Here is a 24,368-nt window from a genome sequence, read left to right on the forward strand (position 1 = left end):
GACGGTTTGGAGGTGGGTCAACCTTCAGAATACAGAAACCTCAATAATTCACACCCTGCAATACGACCCCATTTAGTCGATAAACCGTGAAGCGGAACAGTTCAGACAAAAACGCCATTACGGTAGGGTTGTTCAAAAATCAAAAACATTGAACATAGGAATTAAAGAGAAATTCCCTATACACGCTTAGTAATAAAGAAAATAATAGCTATTCAGCTAATTCTTTACTTACTGCGTCATAGAGCCGTCGCTGACAAACAAGATTGTCTAATATTCTTCCACTGGTGGCGACTGAGTGACTGCACATGGAAGTTGACTGGCTCTGTATAGGGCGAGTTCATTATTTGCGTCAGTGGTTGGCAATCTGCAGGATAACAACCAGAGGGCCAAACTTCGAACGTCTTTGACATCCTCGAGAGTCACAACGCGAAGGTTATGACTAACGAAAATATGTGTCGAATCTCCAGAAATATCCTTCCGTGATTGTTCCAAAACCACAATTGCCGTGTTGAGCCCTGGTAAGGCTGACACCTTGAGATCTTGAGGGTAATTCGCTCTCGGCGAGTTCCGTTTGATGATCTCGTAGGCCTGAAGGATTACTGCGCGTAACCATATAGATATGGTGTTTGCGATTATGCGACTAACTTCTGTCGTGGACGAACCACGCCTTGTCTTGGAGCGTCGAATGAAAACTCGAACTGCTCGCACCGAGCCCAGGAGAACTTCACCATGTACGATTCCCACAATAGTCGATATCGGTGGGATGGTGAAGAACGGTCGGGTTGGCCTGGTAGTAGATTTTAGCAATAAAATCCCAGCATAACCCTAGATGTCCTGTTCCGTGCGTCCCATGCTCAAAACGGATCCGGGTTGAGTCGACCACATGTAGTTCGCTCACCCGTACCGCCATTGCTAATGCCAAGAGAAACCATTGTTTCCTTGGTGATGTCCAAGCTCCTCACAGCGATAGCCCGTTCGCGGAGCTCTCTATACTATACCGAGAGTGTAACGAAGGTGTCACGCGCTGGGAAGGAGCTTGAAAATGAGGATGCAATGAGGGGCTCGAAGGGGGCCCTCGCAAACCTCGAAGTACCACGTTCAAGTCCCAATCAGGTGGCTGGAACTTGGCCTTCTGATCCTCAAACCTGAATGAGCATAATATGGCCTGTAGTTCCCTGACCTTAATCACACTGTGATTTTCCGGAAACGGCCAACACTAAGATAATTGCAGCCAATTACGTAGTAATGGTGCTACCTTCCAAGTGTTTTTGGGTACGCAATGTAGGAGGTATTCCTCTAGGAATTGTGACGCAATCGTAGGGTCTTGATTCTTTTCTTCCCTGTAAAAAGTCTCAAGTGATCCCCACTTGTCATCGTCGTCTCTGGGAGAGTAACGATGAACTAAAGCTATAGCTTTGCTGCCCGTGTCGAAATAACCCTTCGCACTTAAACGCCTTTTAAAGACGAACCATGCGTGCAGACGTTGGGTGAGGCAATTTTCTGTTGAGGGTGGATGAGTAGGTTGGACCACTGTGAGAGGGGAAGTGAATCGTTTTAGATTTTTCCGAGCTTGACGAACTACCCTCTCGCCGGTTACCATGGTGCGACCAAAGGAGAGATCGAGATACCTTGTCTCCTTGATCCCCTGTAGCACCTTGGGAAGTTATAGTGGTGGCAGAAGAGTTTTAGTTCTTTGCCCTTCCCAAGTGATACTGAACTCGTCCACCGCCCAAGTCTGCGGATCCGGCAACGGGGAGATATACGTCATGAGTTGGTGGCCTAGGCAAGTAATAAACAAGTCAATGTTTGGTTGCCTGAATTCCTGAAGCAGTAACTGGAATGCTTCTGTGAGAAATTTCCACTCAGTGGGAGCCACCCTGTCTGGACGTGATAAAGTATCGGCCAGTATGTTTCTACATCCGGGGATGTGCTGAACTATGAACCTTAGTCACAGCCGATCCACTAGATGGAAGAAATCTGAATGTCCTTAGAAGTGGAGAGTGGGAGTGTGTTGTTCCCCGATTGCACAGGCACCACACCGCAGTGCTGTTGTCTGTGGATATAGCGAGTCGGGCTAACTGTAGTTGATTCTGCCAATGTGATATAGCCAGAATTAAAGCTTCCAACTCCAAGTTGTTTATGTGCCACTTCCATTGTGCGCCGGGCCATAGCCCTGAGCTTATCTGGTCTTGTAAGTGAAGACTCCACCCCTGAAAGGGGACGTCCACAAACAGGTGTGTATTCGGGGAAAATCAGCGCCACAAATTGAGGCTCTAGCTTAGTTGGTAGAGTGATGGCCTTGAGTGGATCCTGACTCCTGATGTAAGGGTTCAGGAAAAAAATTGAATTGGTCGCTGTTGTAAGCGGCCCATGCTAGTTAACTCCTGTGCCGAGGTGATTAACCCTAGCAACACTTGCCACTGGCGAAGTGTGTGTGGTTGGTGTAGAGTAGATGACAAAAGAAGTAGAAACTTGTGCCATCTGTCCCTCGGTACAGATAGGATATCCTGGTCTGTCTTAACCAGGTCTCCTATGAACTGAAGTCAATAGGAAGGAGAATACTCCCGACTTCGCCTCGTTGATTGTCTATCCCAGTTATTGACATGTGTTGATGATACAGTAGATCGCCCTCCATCTACGACTCGAACCAAGTGTTCGTCACGTGTAGATAGTTATTGGCTTCATTACTCCTGTAAATAGCCATAAGTGTCACTGACATGTCAAATGTGAAATACTACCATTGGTAGTGAACCCCAATGAACTGGACCTGAAAAGTCTACGGTTGGGATGGATAGTCGAGACTGATGAAGAATCAAACGTTCGTTGAACACAGAGATTGTGGATCATTCTCATCTTGTCTGGGTCCTTCATGAGTACCAGGTAGGTGTGAGGATAAAACCCCGGAGTAAAGACTGGGTTGTGAACCCACTCTACAGCTCTTCTTACCAACAGTATGTCTATGTTGGATTTTCCCAATCAAACTGTGGTCAACGGTGGGGTTAACTCTACCCTTATACGGACACCATGATATAGTGCGATAAGTAGGAAATCGTCCTTGAGACTTGTCTCTGCCACTCCCTTTCTCAGTAAGGGAATGCTGGTCTTCCCTGAGAAACGCGCGTCTAGGCTTATAATTCCCTGACTTGGACTTTCCAAGCTTTTTGGGAACTTGACGTGCGTGTCTGCGATCTGTTCGTTGAACAGGGGAGTAGATGATCAAAGTTGACGTAATAGACTGCCCTTGAAACCAGCATCTCAGTTGGAAACGCTATAAAGTCTTGTGTGTAACGGTAATCACCGTCAGAACGGTCTCAAGATGAATTTTCCTGTGGTCAAACTGACGCTGTAGGAAAAACACCATAGTTTGGAAGTGATCTAATCAGATAGGGTTATCCTCTAATAGATTCTGATCCACTGCAAACATTGACGATATTGGTCGCTTAAATCACGGAGCAAATGTGAGTTTTGGAGAAGGCTTCCTCCAATGACCTCGTGGTGTCCCTCTTATTTACCCTGTTATCAGGGGAGGGCGTTACTGACACGAGATGGTCTGCTTCCCAATCGGGTACATGTGCTAAGCTGATCATGTGCCGGTTACGTAACCGAGTACACTGTAAGCCTTGGGCTAACGTCATTGTAGAGACCTTGATTGATACGCAGACGCTGCGCTCAGCGCAGGTCTGGAATGTTGGAACAGCGCTAAGCTGATCGTGCGTCACTGGCGTGATAGGAGCGCTTGGGTATCAGTCAGACGCTGTGCTCGGAGAAAGGTCTATGCTGGATATGTTGGAACAGCGCTAAGCTGATCCTGCGTCACTGGCGTGATAGGAGCGCTTGGGTATCAGTCAGACGCTGCGCTCGGCGCAGGTCTATGCTGGATATGTTGGAACAGCGCTAAGCTGATCGTGCGCCGCTTGCGTAATAGAAGTGCTTTGGTTGTAGTCAAGTGCTGCGCTCGGCGCAGATAAATCAGACACAAAGCTCAAAAGTATTGACTGGATCAAGGCTTGTGTCTAATCTACCCCCATCATAGCATCTCGATACGCTGGTGCTGTCGCCGACGTCACAGATTATCATACATGTATCTGGAAGTGTCCGGCGGCTGAAAAAATAGGAGCAGTTACGATACTCACAAAATCCTCCGGTATTGTTGATTTCGGTGGATGGTGTACTTCTGCAATCACAGTCGTCATAATACCTGCCGATAATAACGGTTGGGTGGTAATGACAGAACCATATGTCATTCGCTATTCTGCGATAGTGACATTCCTCTCGTCTCACGACGGAATAACTGCAAAATATGATTGTGAGTAATCTGCTTTTATATAGTAAACTCGTTGGATTAGAGATTTACATAAAAATTACATTTTGAATTTTGGCGAGCACATCTACGTGCATGCCTATGACCGTGGATAAAGAGCTTTTGGCGATTATTCCACGACAATATGTACACCGAGCAAACATAATTATGTTACGCAATTAAACCATTGAAGAAATGGTACTGGAAGAATGCCGTAGAATTGAACAGTAATCTATCGGCAAAAATACGAATTGCAAGGGTATACAATATTTTTATATACACAATTCAATGTAAACCAAGGCTATTTACATTTAGAGATTGGAGAGCACATCCGCGCGCAAACCAACCAATCTTGGATGATAATCTTGTAAGGTTTTTTCCACGACAATTAGTAAAATGCTCAAAGGTATGTTACGCAATGAAACCCTTGTTGATGAGATAATACTGGAAGAGTGCCGAAGAATTTGAACACTAATCTATCGGCAAATTTATGAGTTGCAAGGATATACAATATTTTTGTATGCGCAACCCAATGTAAACCAAGGGTATTTATATTTTCATTTAGGGTTTGGAGAGCACATCTGCGCGCAAACCAAACAACGTGGATGATAATCTTTGTAAGATTTTTCCCACGACAATTAATACCACGCTCAATCATAAGTTACACAATTACATATATATATGTATGTATATTCAATGTCTGTACATATAGAGTAGGGAAAGGGCCACCTAAGTTGGATAACTTTTGCCCAATCCCGTTGACCATATATGTCAATAAAATATGTTTAAATTAAACACAATTACGCCATTGTTGATGAGGCGGTACTGGAAGAATGCCATAGAATTGAACAATAATCTATCGGCAAAAACTACGAGTTGCAAGAGTATACAATAGTTCATATACGCAACTCAATGTAAAACCAAAAATACCAACAAAAAACTATTTAATCGCATAAACATAGGTACGCAATAAAAGAATTGTTGATGAAGCGGGACTGGAAGAAAGCAGTAGATTTGATATTAATCTATCGGCAACCATATTTTTAACGAGTTGAAAAAGTATACAATAATTTTAGTATACGCAACTCACTGTTACGCCAAAGCTAGTAATATTTAAGAACATAAGAATATGTTATACATACGTAGCTGAGAATTGTAAACAATATGACTACCTTGGCAGGCAAACGATTGTAACACAATTCAAAATGGCGGCGAACAACAATATTTTGGCGGGAAAAAAAAACAAGTGTCTTTTCACGCCTAATTAATTCACATAAAACTACACAACATGGTGAAAGTAATATGAAAAGAATACATCACCCATCGCAGATCAATTTTTAAGATTGTAGACAAACTGAAGGTCTAAAATTAATCCAAAAGGAGAGCTCCGCTTGGACACGTCCTAGCTGTGCTGCGACAAGCAGTGATGTGAAGATGACCTTAGGTGTCATCAAGGTCACAGGACAGCGACGGAAGGCCACTGATTGGGACTTGAGAACAACAACTTTATTTCTTCACCCAGGACCTTCGCAGCGCTGTCCTTCTAGTTGTCGTAAGTAAGCAGTGAATGCATTAAGGAGTAATGCAGGATAAGTAAAAAATTACTTAAATTGAAGCAATTTTAAAGGCATAATACCCTGAAACAAGACCATTAAAATCAGTTTATAAGACCATTAAACCACCAAACTCAAGTTGAAATACCATTAACTTGTATTTTTTTTTGGTTTGTTGTTTTACGCCGCACTCAGCAATATTCCAGCTATATGACGGCGGTCTGTAAATAATCAAGTCTGGACCAGACAATCCAGTGATTTACATCATGAACATCAATCCACGCAATTGGGATCAATGACATGCATCAACCAACTCAGCGAGCCTGACCACCCGATCCCGTTAGTCGCCTTTTACGCCAAGCATAGTCGCCTTTTACGGCAAGCATGGGTTGCTGAAGACCTATTCTACCCCGGATCTTCACGGGTCCATTAACTTGTAGATTCAGAGATGGTCATACCAGTGTTTGAAAACGGGAGTACTGACTCATGTGAGTGAGCGTTTTATTGTTTGTTTGGTGTTTAATGCCAGACTCTGCAACATTCTAGCTGTATGATAATGGCCTGTAAACAATCACGTCTGGACCAGACAATCCAGGGATTGATATTACCCGCAACGTTCCCCACCATCGAGCTACAACAACCCGCAAACAACAAAGTCACAGCTTCTGACCACGTGACCCGTTAAGTCGCCTTGAACAACCCGCAAACAACAAAGTCACAGCGTCTGACCACGTGACCCGTTAAGTCGCCTTGAACAACCCGCAAACAACAAAGTCACAGCGTCTGACCACGTGACCCGTTAAGTCGCCTTGAACGACATGCACTGGTAGCTTGGGACCTATGCTAACCCAGAATCCCCATGGGGAGAGTGGAGTCAGTGAACACTTTTTTACACCACAGTCCATCATATTTCAGCTTCACCATGGAGACCTGTATAGGTCGAGTTTGGGTCAGTTACCTCTTGAGTGGCAAACATAGATCTGGCTGCTGCCTCCACCTCGTCTGGGGGGGTGATGCCCTTGAGAGTGACATACAGCGTGGAGGGGTACGCTACTCGGGGAAGGCTGTACCACCACTGGTACAGTTCGATCTTCTCTGGTTTCACGGTGAACCTGTTCGGGGGCTGGAACAGCTGAAGACGTACCTTGGAGCCCACGTTCAGCTTGTCATTACCGCCGTGAATCTGCATTGAATAACCAGTTGGGTTGGGTTGGGTTGATGGGTACAAATAGTATACAATCTCAATAAAACCAGATCGTAGTTCTCGTTACCGCTAAACAAAGATCTGAGGACATCCCATTACGGGTCACGTCAGACCGTCCTTGCGCGAACTTTGACAGACCAATGGAATGACTGACAAGAAGTCGACATTAGCCAATCAGAATGCAGATTTCTCGTGCTTTACGGCACTAATTTCAAATTGGTGACTATGCTTCGAAACATATTTTGATGAATTCTCAATTAAAAGTTTGAAACCTGAACAAAACAACATTCTGGAATGGCTAATAGATGGTCTAGATTGTATGGATTCAGTTGTTAAACCCGTAACTATCGTTCGGAATACCCTGTGTTAAAGTTTTCGAGGTTGCATGATTAGAAATCACATTCCGAACGCACTTTCATGATCTGGTAAGCGATGCTCTGATTGGTCAGATGAAAGGTCGTTAAGATGTGACCCCTGATGGGATGTCCTAAGATCTTTGCTTAGTGGTAGCGAGAAAAAAGATTTGATTTTAATGAGATTGAATTAGTATATGATATTGTTTGTTTTACAGTTTATTGAATGTCGCATTTGCTATATGAAATAGCTTTTTTTATGTAGGTTCTAAACATGCTAAAAGCAAGTTATATCGAAAAAACTTGGCCTTTTTATTTGCTTGTTCACTCAAGGATAGAAATTAACATAAGCCCACTAGCCGAGACAAGTTTAATGGTAAATGCATCCTAAGCATTCAAAGGGCTAGTAGAATTTCAAAAATGTTGGAGGGTATTGCTATATGTTATCACTATTCGGGCTAGTAGAATTTCAAAAATGTTGGAGGGTATTGCTATATGTTATCACTATTCGGGCTAGTAGAATTTCTTGGTTAGTTTCTATCCCCGTCACTCAATGATATTCAATTGCAAGCTGTTACGATACTTTCAGTAGGTAGGACACAAGGGACAAGTAAACCACAGCACAAAATTTGATTTATAATGCATAAATGTCACACACAAAATAAATGAAACATTGAATTCAAAGTTACTGTGCCAAAGACATTAAAATGACAACCAATAATGAACAAAAGACAATTATGTAAAGGAAATCATATTTCCTACATTTGAGATTCTGGTTTCATCAAGACCTCCAACAACTACAGTGACTCAATACCGGTGTCTCGCACTGCAGTATATCACCAGGTTAAAATAACATATGGCAGTGACCTAAAATAATAAAAAAATTAGTAATATGTGTATTTATAATGCACCAAATTCTATTCACCAAGTGGATGCTCATAGCGCTACACTATTATTACCCCGGTCAATGGATCAGTGAGCACTCGATTTTCATTCTCAGCTCCTTGGGGAGTATACAACCTACCTTGAGAAATCCCCAAGCAATTCGATGCCAGCCCCCTTCCTGCTTCTCATTGTTGTACTTGCGACTGGCGGTGTTCATACTCACGAAGTCCAGCAGCTAATAGGATAAAGAAAATGTATAAGTTCATTTGTCAATGGTGATGTCCAAGTTTGCAAACAAAAATAATGCATTTCGATTGACAGTTAACTAACAGGAAAGGAGTGAATTTAAGGGAATTATGACGATGCAACATGTTATCTTGACAGAAGCCTTTGACAATGAAGTGCACAATGCCATAAAAATAATGGATAGGGTTTGTGAAAGTTTTTTGGGTTGCAAAGAGGGTAAAATGACAGTTTGAAGAACTGATAAATCACTTAAATCATCTTATTCTTATAAGTCTGATTAAAACAATTATCATTGCATGGGTCAATACTGAAATGCTTCCTTCACATTTCAGAAGCAGATATATCAATGATTTCCTTCTAGAACTATCATGAAAATAAACAGTGAAGTTTTGTTGTCATACATATCTACTCCCATTATGAACAAACACTTAGCAAGTTTAGTGTAACAGAATGTCAACTTACTTCAAAGAAAAGAATGACTTTGAGGTCTTTCTGTACAATATAGTTGAAGTTTTCATTGAAAACAAGGAGTTCCTCCCACACTGGCAGTGTTGACCTGGGAACAAGCAATACATGACTAACACATGCCATACAGAGTGAGTTTGGTTACATGCCGCTTGTAACAGTAGTCCAGTTATATCAGCCCGAAGTGGTGCAGGTCTCAGACGTTCACCACTTTCATAAAACCCTTCAGCACGGGTACAGAGCTGACAAACCTAGAAACATAATCGGCCGAACCAGAATTCAAAACCACGACCAAATTTCTGGCAAGCCAAAGGGATCTACTCTGCACAGAGAATTGCGGCGCCTTAGACGACTGGGCCATCCGTGGGCCCACCAGTACAGTAAATCATATTATTTCATAGCAAGTGGTATACCAGTAAGCATGTCTGTGCATTCACGTCAGTACCGCATGGTTAAGCAAGAAGACGAAGTCTGATCTTAAATATATGTGCAATGAAATTTGGAAGTTTGTCCAGAAGTTGAATACAAGAGCTACTGTATAACAACTTCATTAAACGTTTTACAAATATGAGCATTTCGGGATAAATGCAATGTTTTTATATTTACTTGATGCTAGACAGTGCCTAAGCTTAACTACCTTTTACAAACAGTACTGGAACAGAGAGACAGTGGAAATAGACAATAGCCCGTGCCCCGATACCCAGAGTTATCCTCCTTGGCCCCTACTCCTTCATATTGTCACTGTATGACAGCAGGCACAGCATAGACAGTGGTGCCAAAACAGAAAGGCAGAGAGGGCGGATGCAGTCCAGGTGGGTCTATAGCTGTAGCGTCAGGTAAGTATAAAAACACTGCATTTATTCAGAAATGCTCATGTTTTACCATAACCTGACGCTACACAGTGCTTTATTCAACTGACTGGCGGGCTTACTGCGGGACGCACTGCTACAGTCTCAGGCAAGGTTCCCTCCAAGCGGCAATGAGCTAGCGGCTCCATCCTCATCATGCTTGGGGATATGAGATGTCAAGCCCTCTCAGAACAGAACGATGGTCTGAAGGTAGAGAGAATATAGCTTGGCAATGGGCAAAAGCAAGGTGTTCTGCATCTGGCTTGAGAGAGGGGGAATATGGAACCAATGCTTTACCAGGTATCGGCGGAACAGTACCCAGAAACGCAGAATGTTTATAGAGGAGCTGAAACAAGGTGGGGTCCTAACTTGGCAGCTGTTGCCAACAGGGCCAGTGGGCCCTAAGGTGACCTCATTCCTCTTTCAGGGCACGGTCAATAGTGCAATGGGGTCAGGGGTTTTTCAGCTGCTGGGCCAGGACAGGTCCGAGTCCCCTCGACGTCCTCAACAGAGATGTTGCGTAGATAATGGCTGGCAAATACTGACGCCGTAGAGGACAGTGCATGGACAGTTGTATTGGTTGTAATCCAAGCTGGGACATCTTAAGATATTGACGGAGGGTCCCAAAAGACATAGGGCGAGTTCCACATCATCATGCGAACGGACGATATCCGACAGTGGTGGGATGTGAGAAAACAAGTCTTAATGGCGAGATCTTAAAAGGAGCAGACATAAGTCTCATAAAACAACACTGAAGTCCCAGGCTGGAGGGCAAAACTTCTTTGTCTGATCTACAAGCCTAAAACCCTGGACAATGGCGGAAAGTTCAGGCACCAAGGCCTGATGGGAATCATGAGCGATTTTCAATACAAAGCCACTAGGTACATTGCAATAGTGCAGCCAGCAAAGTGATGGGACTGGCCAGAAATAACAAGAAGTCAGCCACCCAGGGGATGGAGGCCTCCACGAGACTATGTGTCTGGCTGTCGAGAAATCCTGAAAAGAGCGCCATCATAGAGGGTATTGCTGAGGAACGATGAGCCTTGGCGACAGCTTACGTGGCTCAGGCCGACAAACCCTTAGCCCTCAGGGACTTTTGGAGACATGCCAGACACAACGATTGTCGACGTCAGAGTCTGGATGAGGCTGTCTGGTGTGAGGGTTGAGCAGTAGATTTTGCCACGTTGGAAGGTGCAGCACAGGTTCTCCAGCAAGCTGTAGGAGGCTTGGGAACCAAAACCAACAGCCGATTCAGAGGACTGGTCTGGGCTGCTTTGTGAATGACCTGGGAAAGAAGAACTGGGGGCGGAAAAATATACACGCTTAACATGCTTAAGTCGACCCAGGACAGCGTGAGGCCGTCTGGGACTGGGACTGGAGTGGCATACACCCGCAGTTGGAGGTTGCTCACAGTGGCAAAGAGATGTATGATGGGAGTGCCCAGGCGGTCGCACAAGAACCAGAAGGCGTCTGGGTGATGCATCCACTGCGTGGGAGATGGAGGATCTGGTCGGGAGAGGGAGTATGCTAACACATTGCGACATCCTGAAATGCAATTGGCCCAGATCTGAAGAAACAGGAGAGTCAGTACCAATCAGCTCTAAACGCAAAAACAGTAGGAGAAACTTCTGAAGGGTGCGTAGTTGAAGTAAACCCCTGGAGATAAGATCTTGAGCCGAAGTCAACAGACCGTGGAGAGTCTGCCACTAGCGGAGGTTGAGGGGTTGACATAGTGGTCGCTGGACCCCGGATTGGATGGCTTCAAATAGTTCTGGCGGAACTTGTATCAAGTTGTGGTCCATTGGAAAGAGGCCGCTGATGAAAGTGAGGTGTCGAGAATGAGTAAGATCTGATTTCTCCAGGTTGACCACCCAAACCAGCCGATGGAGGAGTTGAAGGGTGAAGTCCCTCTAAGGACCTGCGGGACACTGTGGCCAAGGATGCAGTCGTCGATGTATGAGTCAAACTGAATCCCCTTCTTCCATTGTGTAGGAACGCAATGATGGACTTGGTTATACTTGTAAGGGAACAACAACAGGGCCGTGGAAATTCCAAATGGGAGCACTTTCAACTGGGAAGATGAAATGTAGGAATCAACGATGCACTGCATGAATGGGAATATGCAGGTAGGAATTCTGTAGGTCCAGACTGATGAGGTAAGCCAGGTGAGTAAAACCCCAGTGTGATGGCCGGGCGCATCCAGGGCTTCAATTGCATTCTTGGTAATCAGAATGTCGACATTGGCCTGCAGAGCCGGAAGATCTGGAGGCCGATAATGAGGTTCCAATGGGTTGGTAGTGAGAGGAGGAATGGTACGAAACTGCGGCAGAACCTGTGACAGAGGATCCAAGTGACGATCCCAATGACTGGTTATGGAACCAAGGCAATTCTGTAGATACGTAGACATGTGAAAAAGCTGTGATTACTGCCAGTCTAAAACTGAAAGAAATTGTTCGCTAGCTTCTGACGGATTCTTGTCTAAACTGTCTTTGATAGCTGAGTTTGCTGAGGCCATCACCGACAGGGGGTTAAGTTGTGAAGAGCCGTATCCACATGCCCCAGTTGAGCATCCGTCACAGAAACCTATGAACTTAGCTTAGACGTTCCCATGTCAAATGTTCTCATCCACAGGAGGCGAGATGTCAGCAAAATCAATACAGTGGAAAGGGTAGTGTAGATCTGAAAAGAAAGATTTAACTGGGAGGGCAGTAAAGGTGGGGAGGAGGAGAGAGAACATCCCACGAATCCAAGACCTCCTGGGGGAAGGGCCTTGCCCAGGGAGAAGCACCGGGGAGATGATAGAGTAGCCAGTTTACTGCCAGTGGACGACTCATCATAATCGGGTATGAAATCCTGTTCATCATCTGAGTGGTGACGAGAAGTGTGGGGACAATCAGGGGAGACAGGCATTGCCTAACAGGAGAGAAAGACCAATCATGGGATTGAACAGGAACGCAACCAAGGACCCAAGGCACTTGGCGCCAAGCGACAGGTCGCCAGAAGTGGAAGAGACAATGCGCTGAGCAGGCGAATGGTTCTGGCGTAGATGTCATAGCAGGAGGTGAGGGGACCGATTCCGATGGTGGAGGAGGGGTCGGTTATGGAGGAGGAACTGACATCATCTTCCGTTAAGCAAGTTATTTAGAGCGCTTAACAAGAGAGCCTTTCTGTAAGATGCAAATTCTTCAATTGATATAACAGAGCAAACAGAGCATCGATTGACAAAAGAACACAAAGGTCGGCAGTAAGGGTAAAGGTGATGTGGGTCTTTGCCCGACCTGTTACATTAACAGAAAGTACAAGTCATAGAATACATTCTGCAAAAAATGTAAACAGTGTATAAGACTACCAGTATAAAATGTTAATGGTGCACTACACACCCAAACACAACCACAGTGTGGAGAGTGCCTGGTAGACGACAAACACATATTACGCGAACATAATAGGATACATAACAGAAAGGCACTTACAAGCACATAGATGAGAGATTTACCAATAATTTATAAATGATAGCAAAAATTACATAAGTACACACACCTCCTTAACACAAGACACATGAAAAGCAAGATGGCAAGCAAGGCATGAAAAGTGCTAAGTTACACAGTCATCGGAAATATCAGAATTAAACAAGGAATATGCCTCAAATATGTGGATAATAATATCAGGGAAAGGATATATGGCTGTAACACCACCAGAAAAAGTAAAAAACTGATCAAAATCTACGGTAAAATGACCTTCCAAAACACACATCTATCATAAGGCAGACTGACAAAAACATGAGGGAGTACAGGCCAAGGAAGATAACTCCTGCGTATTGGAGCACGGGCTATAGTCTGCTTCAACTGTCTCTCTGTTCAAGTAGTCTGTTTGTAGAAGGTAGGGAAGCAAAAGCACCGTGTAGCCTCAGGTTAGGTAAAACAGTAGGAAAGTAAGACTGTAATGATAAACAAAGGATATAATCATCTTCCAGTTTGGGAAGGCTAATAATATTTTGTATCCTTGAGCACATTCGTGACCAACTCGTGTTATTCCGCGACTCGTGCCCCTCTCATGGCCATTTTTGCGACTGGGTTCCGTCTAAGCGCAAACGGGCATACCTTAAACAATTGTCAACTCGTTGCATAATCATGATAATGTCTCACATATTATTTCCCCATGTATTATATATAGTTCAGATACAATTTAAAGCACATCGGGACGTGCAGAATTATACAGTATGACTGAACACATTTAACTATGTCTTGGGTATATTTTTAGATGCAAGACAAATGTAAATTCAAAAATTATTTCTGAGGGATTTTTTTACGAAGAACTTAAAATCATACGCGCATTGTGATTGGTTTGTCACATTTTCGCACATAACATTCATCGATAGGGGGATGAGTCTTTTTGCAGTTTACGGAAAGGGGCGAGTGGTGACGAATGTCCTTGAGCACTGCACAATTCACTCATTTGGATATCCTGAATTGTTCTAAAGGCAGGTATTGCTACAGCCCTACCCTTTACTGGTAGTTACCAGCAGAACTAAGGAACACAGTACAGATAAGGTACAAAAGTCGGGAGCATGCTGACCCCTCAAAACCTGGTGAATTTCTAACACAGGTACATCTACTATGAATCCTTTTATAGCTGTGTTTGTTGAAGTGTGTACTGATTTGCCATTTACTTGAAATAAGAATATAAAACATAATTTTAAAAGAGACTCTAAAACTGCCCCAGACTGACATCGGAGGAACATTTCATGGAAAAGTAAAAACAGTCGTAAAATTGTTAAGATATTGCTTTCATTCAATTCAAGTCTAAATTCATAAAATTGGAATAAAAACACAATAAATTGGGGGAATCATAAATAGCAAACGGCATATCTACACCACATGGTGCATGAGTGTAGCAAGTTTTGTAAAGCTATCACTCATCATGCTTGTGGTTCCGAGTTCTTCAGTTTATTTTATGCATATTTTACGCTAATATGCATGTTTATCTACAGAATTTCAAGGATGGGGGATACAGGTTTGAGCATGCTTAAGTCTATCTGCCAGTACTATCGGTACTGTGCTTTTCTCACATACACACAAAATATTTTCCCCTTATGCAGGTGTCAGCGTAATGGTAGTTGGTACAAGATTGATTCTGTATACTTACTTTCTTTGTTTAAAGTCAAATGGCTGCGTCATGATGGGTAGAATGTGGTTAACTTTATCACTCTTGGTTTCATAGAAGGATGTGACTGCTCGAGACCTGGAACAGACCATCACGCTTGTCGTTATGTAATTCATGATGGGAAGGTCAACTGTTTGCAAATATAAACAACGTCCTGGTCCTCATAACTCCATGTCTCTAGGCACACAAATAGATACCCCAGGTAGCAGTGTATGAAATAAGTCAAATCTGAACTGTCCAGACTGACAAGCAGCTCATGAATACTTCAATCTCACTCTTCAAAACCTGCCTCTGTTCGAAGTAACAAAGATCTAAAACCTCACTCTGCTTGAAGCAACATTGGTGTAAAACCTCACTCTGCTTGAAGCAACATTGGTGTAAAACCTCACTCTGCTTGAAGCAACATAGGTGTAAAACCTCATTCTGCTTGAAGCAACATTAGTGTAAAACCTCACTCTGTCTGAAGCATCATAGGTGTAAAACCTCACTCTGCTTGAAGCAACATAGGTGTAAAACCTCACTCTGCCTAAAGCAACATAGGTGTAAAACCTCACTCTGCTTGAAGCAACATAGGTGTAAAACCTCACTCTGCCTGAGGCAACATAGGTGAAAAACCTCACTCTGCTTGAAGCAACATAGATGTCAAATCTCATTCTGTATGAAGCAGTTATTATTTTGGCACAAGGAGATCTGTGTTTCTGCACTTCTAAGGACTCACTCCTTCTGTTTCTTGAGGTAGGTGCCCGTGGATTCATCCACCATGTGTACTCTGATCATGGGATGCAAGATGTGGAAGTCATTCTTCAGCTTGTCTGTGCGGTGTACGGTCAGACCCAGGATCTGCCCCCTGTCCTCAATGTCCTTCACATCAGGCGCCGCCACCGCGTCCTCCTCAGTCGCAGCAACTATTTCATCCTCTGTGGATGTAGAAATGATTGGAATTGTTAACATTAATAATCTTTCAACAGGAATCTAAACAGTCTGTGCCAAAAGATTTTGAATCTACAAATCCAAACTTACTCTTACTCTTAGCATCATTTTCAAAAGATTTTGTTATTAGATAGATCATTATTAGCTGAGCTTACATGACCTAACAGAATTTAAATAGACTCAGACTTCAGACTAGCGTCTTAAATAGCAGACTGTCTAAAGAATCTGCAGCATTGCAATCTTGAATGTTTATCAATCTACAACTGGGATCCGAGTGACCTGGAAATGGACAGAATGCTACAACATGTTATGTGCTACGTTCCTTGCTAACGTACAATAAAGATCATTCTAAGCGCAAGTTTGAGAGGTGAAGTGAAATGGGGTTTAATGTCGTGTCCAAGATTATTGCACTTTTATAGCGATGTGCATGCACGTGTGTATGTGTGTGGCTGCTTGTATTAGTCCAGACTTATGCCGATTATTAATGCTAGCCCACTGAGATACCATGCCACAGTTTATCATGAATACCCCACTCAGACACAGTATACTGACTCCGAGCCGACCAGTCCTTCTTTTAGCCCCTTAATGCCGAGCGTCAGGCAGGGTAACAAGTACCATCTATTAAAATCTTTTGGTATGATGCGCCGGGGAGCAAACCCCGGAGCTTTTGCTCTCCGGGCGGACACTCTACCACTAGACCACGGCCACGGCCACGGTCGCAAGTTTGAGAAACAGTTTTAGCATGAAAAAGGGGCAGGTAACAGCTTCTGCCACATTCAGTTCTGTTGAACAACAAGTCTACTGAGGTGCAAGTCATGTAGTGTCATCTGGATTATCTCCCCTGAATTTAGGAATCATTTCTCAAAAAGAAATGACAATTTGCATACAGTGGCTGTGAACAGTAACCACACATTTGTTTGGACAAGACTAATTCAAAATAATAGAAGTGTTGTACCTTCTTTCTTCTTCTTCTTTTTCTTCTTCTTAGGAGTTTCAGCTCTGGGTGATGTTTCATCTGTAGGTGGTTCTTCTGCTGTTGCCTGGACAAACAGTAACTACATACAGCAACACCAAACAAGAGAAACTCTAGTCGATAGAATGTCTCAAATATGGGAGCACCCTGGCAGACTAGTCAGGTTGTTAGTGCTTCAATAATACCATCTTGCAGCATAGATCACTGTGATAAAACATAATTTGTTCACATCAATATTGCACTATAATCACAACTTCTAAATAAATAAGGGTGGCCCAGTCGTCTAAGGCGCCGCGATTTGCTGCGCAGAGTTGCGTCCCTTGGGCACGCCAGAATATATGATTGTGGGTTCGAATCCCAGTTTGCCCCGATTATGTTTCTAGGTTTGTCAGCACCATACCCGTGTTCGTGGGTTTCACCGAAGTGGTTTTTGTCTGAGACCTGCATCACTTGGGGCTTTCGTCCAACATTAAGCTGACACGCCGTGATATAACTGGAATATTGTTAAAAGCGGCATTAAACCAAACTCATTCACGCACTAAAAAAACCAGATTGACAACAATTCTAAACATTCCGTTACAAATCAAGAACATAGAAACACACTCTGACGGCAATGCTACAACTAACCTCAGTCTCATCCTCTGTCTTCACTGCTGTGGCCTCAGGATCTTCTTCTGTATCCGGAGGCTTCTTCTTCTTTTTCTTCTTCTTTCCATCTCTGGGTGATACAAGTGCTGTTGTCTCTGTTTGTTCCTCCTCCTCCCGCCCAGCAGGGCTTGGTTCAATAGTCTCCTCTGCTTCTGAAGACTTCTTGGCTCTGAAGATAGATGGCATCAACGATCATTGATTATTTCAATACACATGGTAGGGTTGTTTTTTATTGTTGTTTTGTTTTTGTTTTGGGGGGGGTTGGTGTGGTGGGGGTGTGGTGGGGGTGGGGTGTGGTGGGGGAGGAAAAGGGGAAATATCTTGTTTAATGCTGCTCGCATCTCTATCACCTTGGTGACTGATACTGTGAACAATGATCCATCCAGGTTCAATCACACACTATCAGCCAAGTCACCGAGCCTGACCACCGATCCATTTGGTTGCCTCTTACAACCAGCATAGGTTGCAGGGACCTATTCTATCCCGGAGTCCCCATGGGGTCACTAGTCAGTACACTGACCTTTAATGTCATCATGCAAAGCCAATGTCAACATGGTCAAAGTGAAATTAAATAACAAACTTCTGTAAAAGTCTCACTTTTTCTTCTTCTTAGGCGTGGTCTCTGTTGGTGAGGGTATTTCTTCTGGAACCTCCTCCACCGGTAGTTCTACTTTCTTCTTCTTCTTCTTCACTACTGGTTTCTTCTCCTTGGTCTCATCAATCATCTCAATTGTGTCCTGAGTTTTGGGAACCTTCTTCTTTGTCTTACCATCTTTCTTCACCTTATCACTCTCATCTGTAACAAAATGTTTCGGATGTGTGTAAGTTTTTTTTTTGTTTAAATCCGCATTCAGCAATTTTCCAGCTATATGCGGCGGTCTGTAAATAATCGAGTCTGGACCAGACAATCCAGTGATTGACATCACGAGCATCGATCCACACACCTGGGATACGATGACCACTCGATCCTGTTAGTGAGTGAGTGAGTGAGTATGGTTTTTAGCTACCTTTAGCAATATACCAGCAATATCAAGGCATGGAACACAGAAGTAGGCTCCACAAATATATTTATATTATTATCTAAGACTCATAGTCATACAAGACTTGACCTTAACAATGAAGAATAACATAAAGCGTGATAAGATATACAGAACAAAAAGAATTAGTTACAATGCAATAACTTCTATATTTATCCCATATCAAAAGTTTATATTGATTGTAGATTTGTACCAATTCATAATAGTTTATTTTGGGCTGTCAGTACTAGTACAGTTTAATTCAGGTATTAACATATGCTGCCAGACTTTGACTCTTAATGCAGTGTTCTGACGACTGAGCACGGAGCAAATACAGAGTGGAATAAAAACAGAAACAACTCTTGTGAAGACAGCTGACAGTGATTTCCCCTTCATTATTCTTTCAATGCAATGACTTGGTACAACTGTCAGGACCTTTATCAAACAAATCTGATTTGCATTGAAAGAAAATAGTTTCTAAATCCATAAGTCAACCGTCTTCACTGACTCTACAACTTCTCAAAGGACACGTAAACATACAGCCTGATTCTAACCATGCAAACAGATATTTAATACTTGTTAATACAAGGGAATCCACCAATATGTTTCCAGTGCTTGAGCATACTTCATCTGAAAGATTCAGGCTTACTTTTTACATTCTCGACTCTTCCATGACTTACTCAGCTTTTGAAATTCACACTAGTCAGCTAGCCCGAGGCCGACTAAATTGAGCTGAGAAGTAAAATTCCAATGATGGTAGTCCTCAGACTAGTAGCATATAAGGGCAATAACTCTGAACCAGTTCACAATTCTTCAATTATGCTACAAATTAAAATGAAAAAAACTGACTGAAAATGTAAACGTGTAACATTTCAAGAAGGACTAGCTACAAACTCTGATGACTAGAGAAATAAAGTTTCAACTAGTCGCTTGGACTAGTCTTTCAATGCTAATGCTGCTTACTGTTCTCCTTTTCCTGCAGCCTCTGTCTCCTCTTGTTGCTCTTCTCACTCTTTGAGTTGTCAGGGTCAAAAGTGTTGGCATCAATGGCATCATCTCTGTCTTTGTGTAGCCCCGTCCCCTCCCCCTTCCGTAACAACTCAAGCTGGAAACAGAGGGGAATGTGTCAATCAGTCTAGCACTTTAATACGAATTTAAACAATAATGAACAAAAATATTACTTCTATTTCTTACACCTTGTTTGTTTCAAATGCATAAAAGACGGAAATTGTAAATTTTACAATAAAGTTTATATTTATAACATATATCTATCTCACAGTATGCATTTCCTTCTTTGATGTGGAAACGTGCTTGAACAAAAGTTTCCAGCTTCTAAAAACAATTCACCCAAACATATCCCAGCATCACCATGGTCACCACCCAAACAAATGGGGCATGCAGTGTAATCCCTAACGACCTGCACAACCTGATAACCTGATAACTCCTGCCTTACTTACTTACTTATATTAGGAGATTTTACGTGCGCTTTCCGACTGAAGCGTATTTCGCACACGGGCCCGGCCGGGCCATTTAGTGAAGTTTGGAGGGAATCGAAAGGTGTGCAACCAGTGAGGGGGTTTTAGTGGTTGCTTATATAGAATTTTGAAATTTTGAAATTTGGAATACATGCCTTGGGGGTGTGGTTGGGACTAAGGGAGAGTGTGGAGGTGAGTTTGTTGTTTTATATGCTAGTTTATGGTGGTTTGGTAATTTTTAGATACGATTTATTAGGTCTGTTTTGGTTAGGTAGATGCCTAGGGCTTTGAATTTTTCTATTTTATTTTGAGGATTTAGGATTGCTTCTAGGGTAAGAGCTTTATTTAGGTTTAGGTGGGTTTGTAGTGTTGTACGGTGGGTGTGGTAGTGGGAGCAATGTAGGAGTGCGTGTTCTATTGTTTCTGGGTGAGTGCAGTGTGGGCACTTCCCGTTTGCGTGTTTTTTTATTTTTAGGAGATGGTTATTTAGTTTGGTGTGTCCTGTTTGGAGTTTGGAGATAATTCTATCGATTGTTTTGGAGGGGTGGAGGATTTTTGGTTTGGTAAGGGTTTTTTTGAGGATTTTTATGATTTGGGTGTTTGTGTTTTGATAGAGGTTATGCCATCTTTGGGTGATTTTACGTTTGTTGATACTTTTGATCTCTGCTTTAGATATTGGTAGCTTAAGGCTTAAGGCTCCTGCCACATCATTCTTATTCTTATAGCTGACAGGTCTGAGGAGCAGTGATGCGGGGATGGTCGAGGGGGCAACTTGCATGTGAGATAGGATAAGCAGTGTTCCCGCTGGCTTTTGAAACTGCCAGACCTTGTGGACTGGCATCTCTAAAAACTACCAGTCCCCCCTAATTTTTGCCAGTCCCAACTTTCATCAAATAAAAAAACATATGAAAATTATTTGGTTTGAATTCTTTCAACATCATTTTCAGTGCAAAGATGTCATCTCTGAAGTAACTTAGTTAGATCTATACGTCATTCACACAAACTTCCTTTTTTTTAATACATATTTCGAGATGTCACTACAAATTAACCTAGAAATAGACACGGGGAAACCCTGATGGTAACAGACAAGCCGACTTGAATATCACCGATGTTTTGTTCAACAACAAAGATTTATAAGGTACTTCATTTGCCGGTCCACAGGGACTGGCAGTCACATGGATTACCGGTCCAAGCCTTATTTTACCGGTGAAAAACTGGTAATTACTGGTAAACGGGAACGCTGGGATAAGTATCATAAATATACCATATAATGTAAATTTTACCAATTTTTAAACTTATCCTATCTCACACTATTTGGACGTTGGACGGTGGGACGCAGATCCTCTAGCCTATGTAGACTACAACTGTGAGACGTACACGAGGAAGCTGGTGCTAAACAGTGATACAAACATAAGCTGTAATACTGCTGCATGTTGCAAAGACAAGAACTTGTGAGTGGGTAGAACACCACACATGAATCAGCACAATGGAGCTTAGTGGGAGATACAGAGCCACCAATAGCTTCCGTGGGGCGGTCGGGTAGCCCAGTGGTTAAAGCGTTCGCTCGTCACACCGATGACCCGGGTTCGATTCCTGACATGGGTACAATGTGTGAAGCTCATTTCTGGTGTCCCCCGCCGTGATATTGCTGGAATATTGCTAAAAGCGGTGTAAAACCATACTCACTCTCTTACTCCGTGGCTGACAATATGGTTGAAATAAGCGGGAGATAGTAATATCCAAGTGGAGGAGATCCCTATCATCTTCAGTAGATGTAGTAACAGCTTGGGGCAGAGTGTCAAAATATCCCCATCAACTTCAAGTGCCAGGGTGGTAGTCTACACTCCATGAGTGTAGTATCCTCTAAGTTGAACAGCGGAGATTAGAAGTCAATCTCGGGGATGGGGAAGGCTTGTCCAAGTTAGTGGCAACATCAGACAGGAGGTAGCCTGATGGTAGCCTGAAGGTAGAGGAGCCGGCACTGGGTATGATGAAACATGTTGGCTGATCATCCACAGAAGTACTACGCTGAAACTGAGGTCTATCTGCAGTGCATGGACTGACAACAGTCAGATCGACAATGTCAAAGCTCCCAGTAGATGAGGCAGGTGAAGACTGAGAGAGTCCATGAGAGAGTCAAAGTGACCCTATGAGGTATCAAGGGCGGCAGTACGATGCTGTAGAAGAGAAGTTACGGCCTGTCGGAGTGACTCAGGAGTCGAAACTCTAGTCTGGTCATGATGGTCATGAGGAGGTAAGCAGAGACAGAGTAGATGGTGGAACCTCTATAGGAGAAGCCGACATAGCTGGAGTCTTTGGTTGCGCAGGAACTGGAGACTTGGGTCTACTGGGTGAATGATGATCTGGACGAGTGTCCACCAGTAAAGAGCCTCAATGTGTAGAAGAGGGTCGACGTCGATCTCCGTCTCAATTAAGGTCCATAGAGTGATCCCCATTGATCTGCAGAGTCCGTACAGTATTCATCCTTAAAACGTCAATCATACATCAAGCTGGAGTGGAGCGCGACCTAGTAGTTGCTCCCTTGTGAAGTTCTGCAAAGTTCGATCCTCAAAACGTTGATCGCGTGATTGTCGACCCTTAGATCATGTGGATCTCAAGCGTTGATTCCTTTAATGTTGACCCTTAGAACCAGAACATCGACGTTTAGAAGAGCATGATTGTTCGAACGTCAAATGTGGTTGGTTGTTCCAGTGAAGACGTTGTAGTGGAAACTGGCGACAGACGGATGGTTCATTTTCGTGGGAAAATCGTCATTGAGAAAACAATCTGAGATCCCTTGTCCTCGATCAACAGGGAAGGTATGGTAGACACAGGTGGTTTCACAGCTGTTACAGTGGAGGAGGCAGCCGGTTTGGTGACAACTTTAGCTTCTGAGTAGAGGAAACCCATGACCAGCATCCTGAGATTTAGACCGCCAGTCAATGTTACGCTCCTGACACTTACTAGGTATAGTGAGTGAGTGAGTTGGATTTAACGCCGCTTTTAACAGTATTCCAGTTATATCGCAGTGTGTAAGGGAGGAAAGCCCCAAGTGATGCAGGTCTCAGACGTTTACCACTTCGGTGAAACCCACGAGCACGGGTATGGTGCTGACAAACCTAGAAACATAATCGGGGGGAACCGGGATTCGAACCCACAATCATAGGTTTCTGGCGTGTCCAAGGGACGCAACTCTGCACAGGGAATCTCGGCGCCTTAAGACGACTGGGCCACCCGTGCCTCCATTAGGTAGAGACAAAAGGCTTCCTCCAAGAAGTGGGAACATATGTGGTCAGGAAGGCAAAGGCCATGACACTCACTGCACAGATCATGTGGATCAGCAGTGGAGCAAATATGTCTGCAATCACTGCAGGCATTTTCCCCGTTCTGTTCCCATTCTCTTTAAATAGTGTCGTAGATGTTATCATGAAGAGGAGGAAGCCCATGCAATAAAAAAGGATTCTCTAAGATTCAATACACGTTTCAACAGAGTGGTGATGAGAACGAGAATGATGTGGCAGGGGAAGTCATGTGACCAGGTCGTGTAGGTCGCTATGCATGTGTATTTCAGTGCATGACCCATATGTTTGGGTGGTGACCATGGTGATGCTGGGATGAGTTTGGGTTAAATGTTATTAGAAGCTGGAAACATTTGTTCAAGCATGTTCCTCAATAGGATTGAAAGAAGGAGAAATGCATAGCGTGAGATAGGATAAGTTTAAAATTATACTGTTGTTGTGTTATGTTTGTTTATTGGAGGTACAGTGAGGAGCTTGTAAAAAAAAAATGACTTTATTTATTTTTGTGTTTATCATTGTTTATCATGTTTATTGAGATGTAAACATAAAAACCTAGGTGCAAACGCAAAGTGCGGACACCGTTTATATGCATATCTTTCGATAAACACCCAATCTTAATATCTGCATAAAAAATAATGCCCAGCATACAGTTAATGCTATGGAAATTATAAATCATCATGTCAGGTGGTTTTCTATCTCAAATTTCACATTTTCATTGACCAAGCTTGTTATCTCCTGTTCATTTACATGATGTAGTTTTTGACTTCACATTTTACTGAAAAGCAATTTCTCGCAAATTTGTACCCAAGAATTGGGGTTTCTCATTATGCTCAGGTACGCACTATACACAATAAAATATTGTAAAAAACATTTATTAACCAATCAGAATTGCAGCAAATTCCTACTCATTTTACAGTTATTATCAACAAGGGCTTAACACTACCTTAAACACATCTGTCCAACATGCCCCAAACATATATAAACATGATAAACGATACTAATATTAATATCTG

The 24,368-nt window shown here is 43.1% G+C and overlaps 1 protein-coding gene across 1 annotated transcript in view; it reads right to left on the reverse strand.

The window, feature by feature from the left end:
• LOC124147918 (jouberin-like) overlaps positions 1-24,368 on the reverse strand; it is a 58,512-nt gene that overhangs the window by 30,284 nt on the left and 3,860 nt on the right. Inside the window, exons 4-12 of the mRNA XM_046518768.2 lie at positions 19,545-19,686; positions 18,163-18,361; positions 17,545-17,734; positions 16,900-16,984; positions 15,733-15,931; positions 14,997-15,092; positions 9,004-9,097; positions 8,435-8,530; positions 6,812-7,036 (exon numbers count right to left, since the gene is read on the reverse strand). Of these exons, the coding sequence (XP_046374724.2) occupies positions 6,812-7,036; positions 8,435-8,530; positions 9,004-9,097; positions 14,997-15,092; positions 15,733-15,931; positions 16,900-16,984; positions 17,545-17,734; positions 18,163-18,361; positions 19,545-19,686 (1,326 nt within the window). The remainder of the gene's footprint in view (positions 1-6,811; positions 7,037-8,434; positions 8,531-9,003; positions 9,098-14,996; positions 15,093-15,732; positions 15,932-16,899; positions 16,985-17,544; positions 17,735-18,162; positions 18,362-19,544; positions 19,687-24,368) is intronic.

This window comes from Haliotis rufescens, unplaced genomic scaffold (assembly GCF_023055435.1).
Source record: "Haliotis rufescens isolate VD_foot unplaced genomic scaffold, xgHalRufe1.0.p SCAF_2, whole genome shotgun sequence".
Lineage (NCBI taxonomy): Eukaryota > Metazoa > Mollusca > Gastropoda > Lepetellida > Haliotidae > Haliotis > Haliotis rufescens.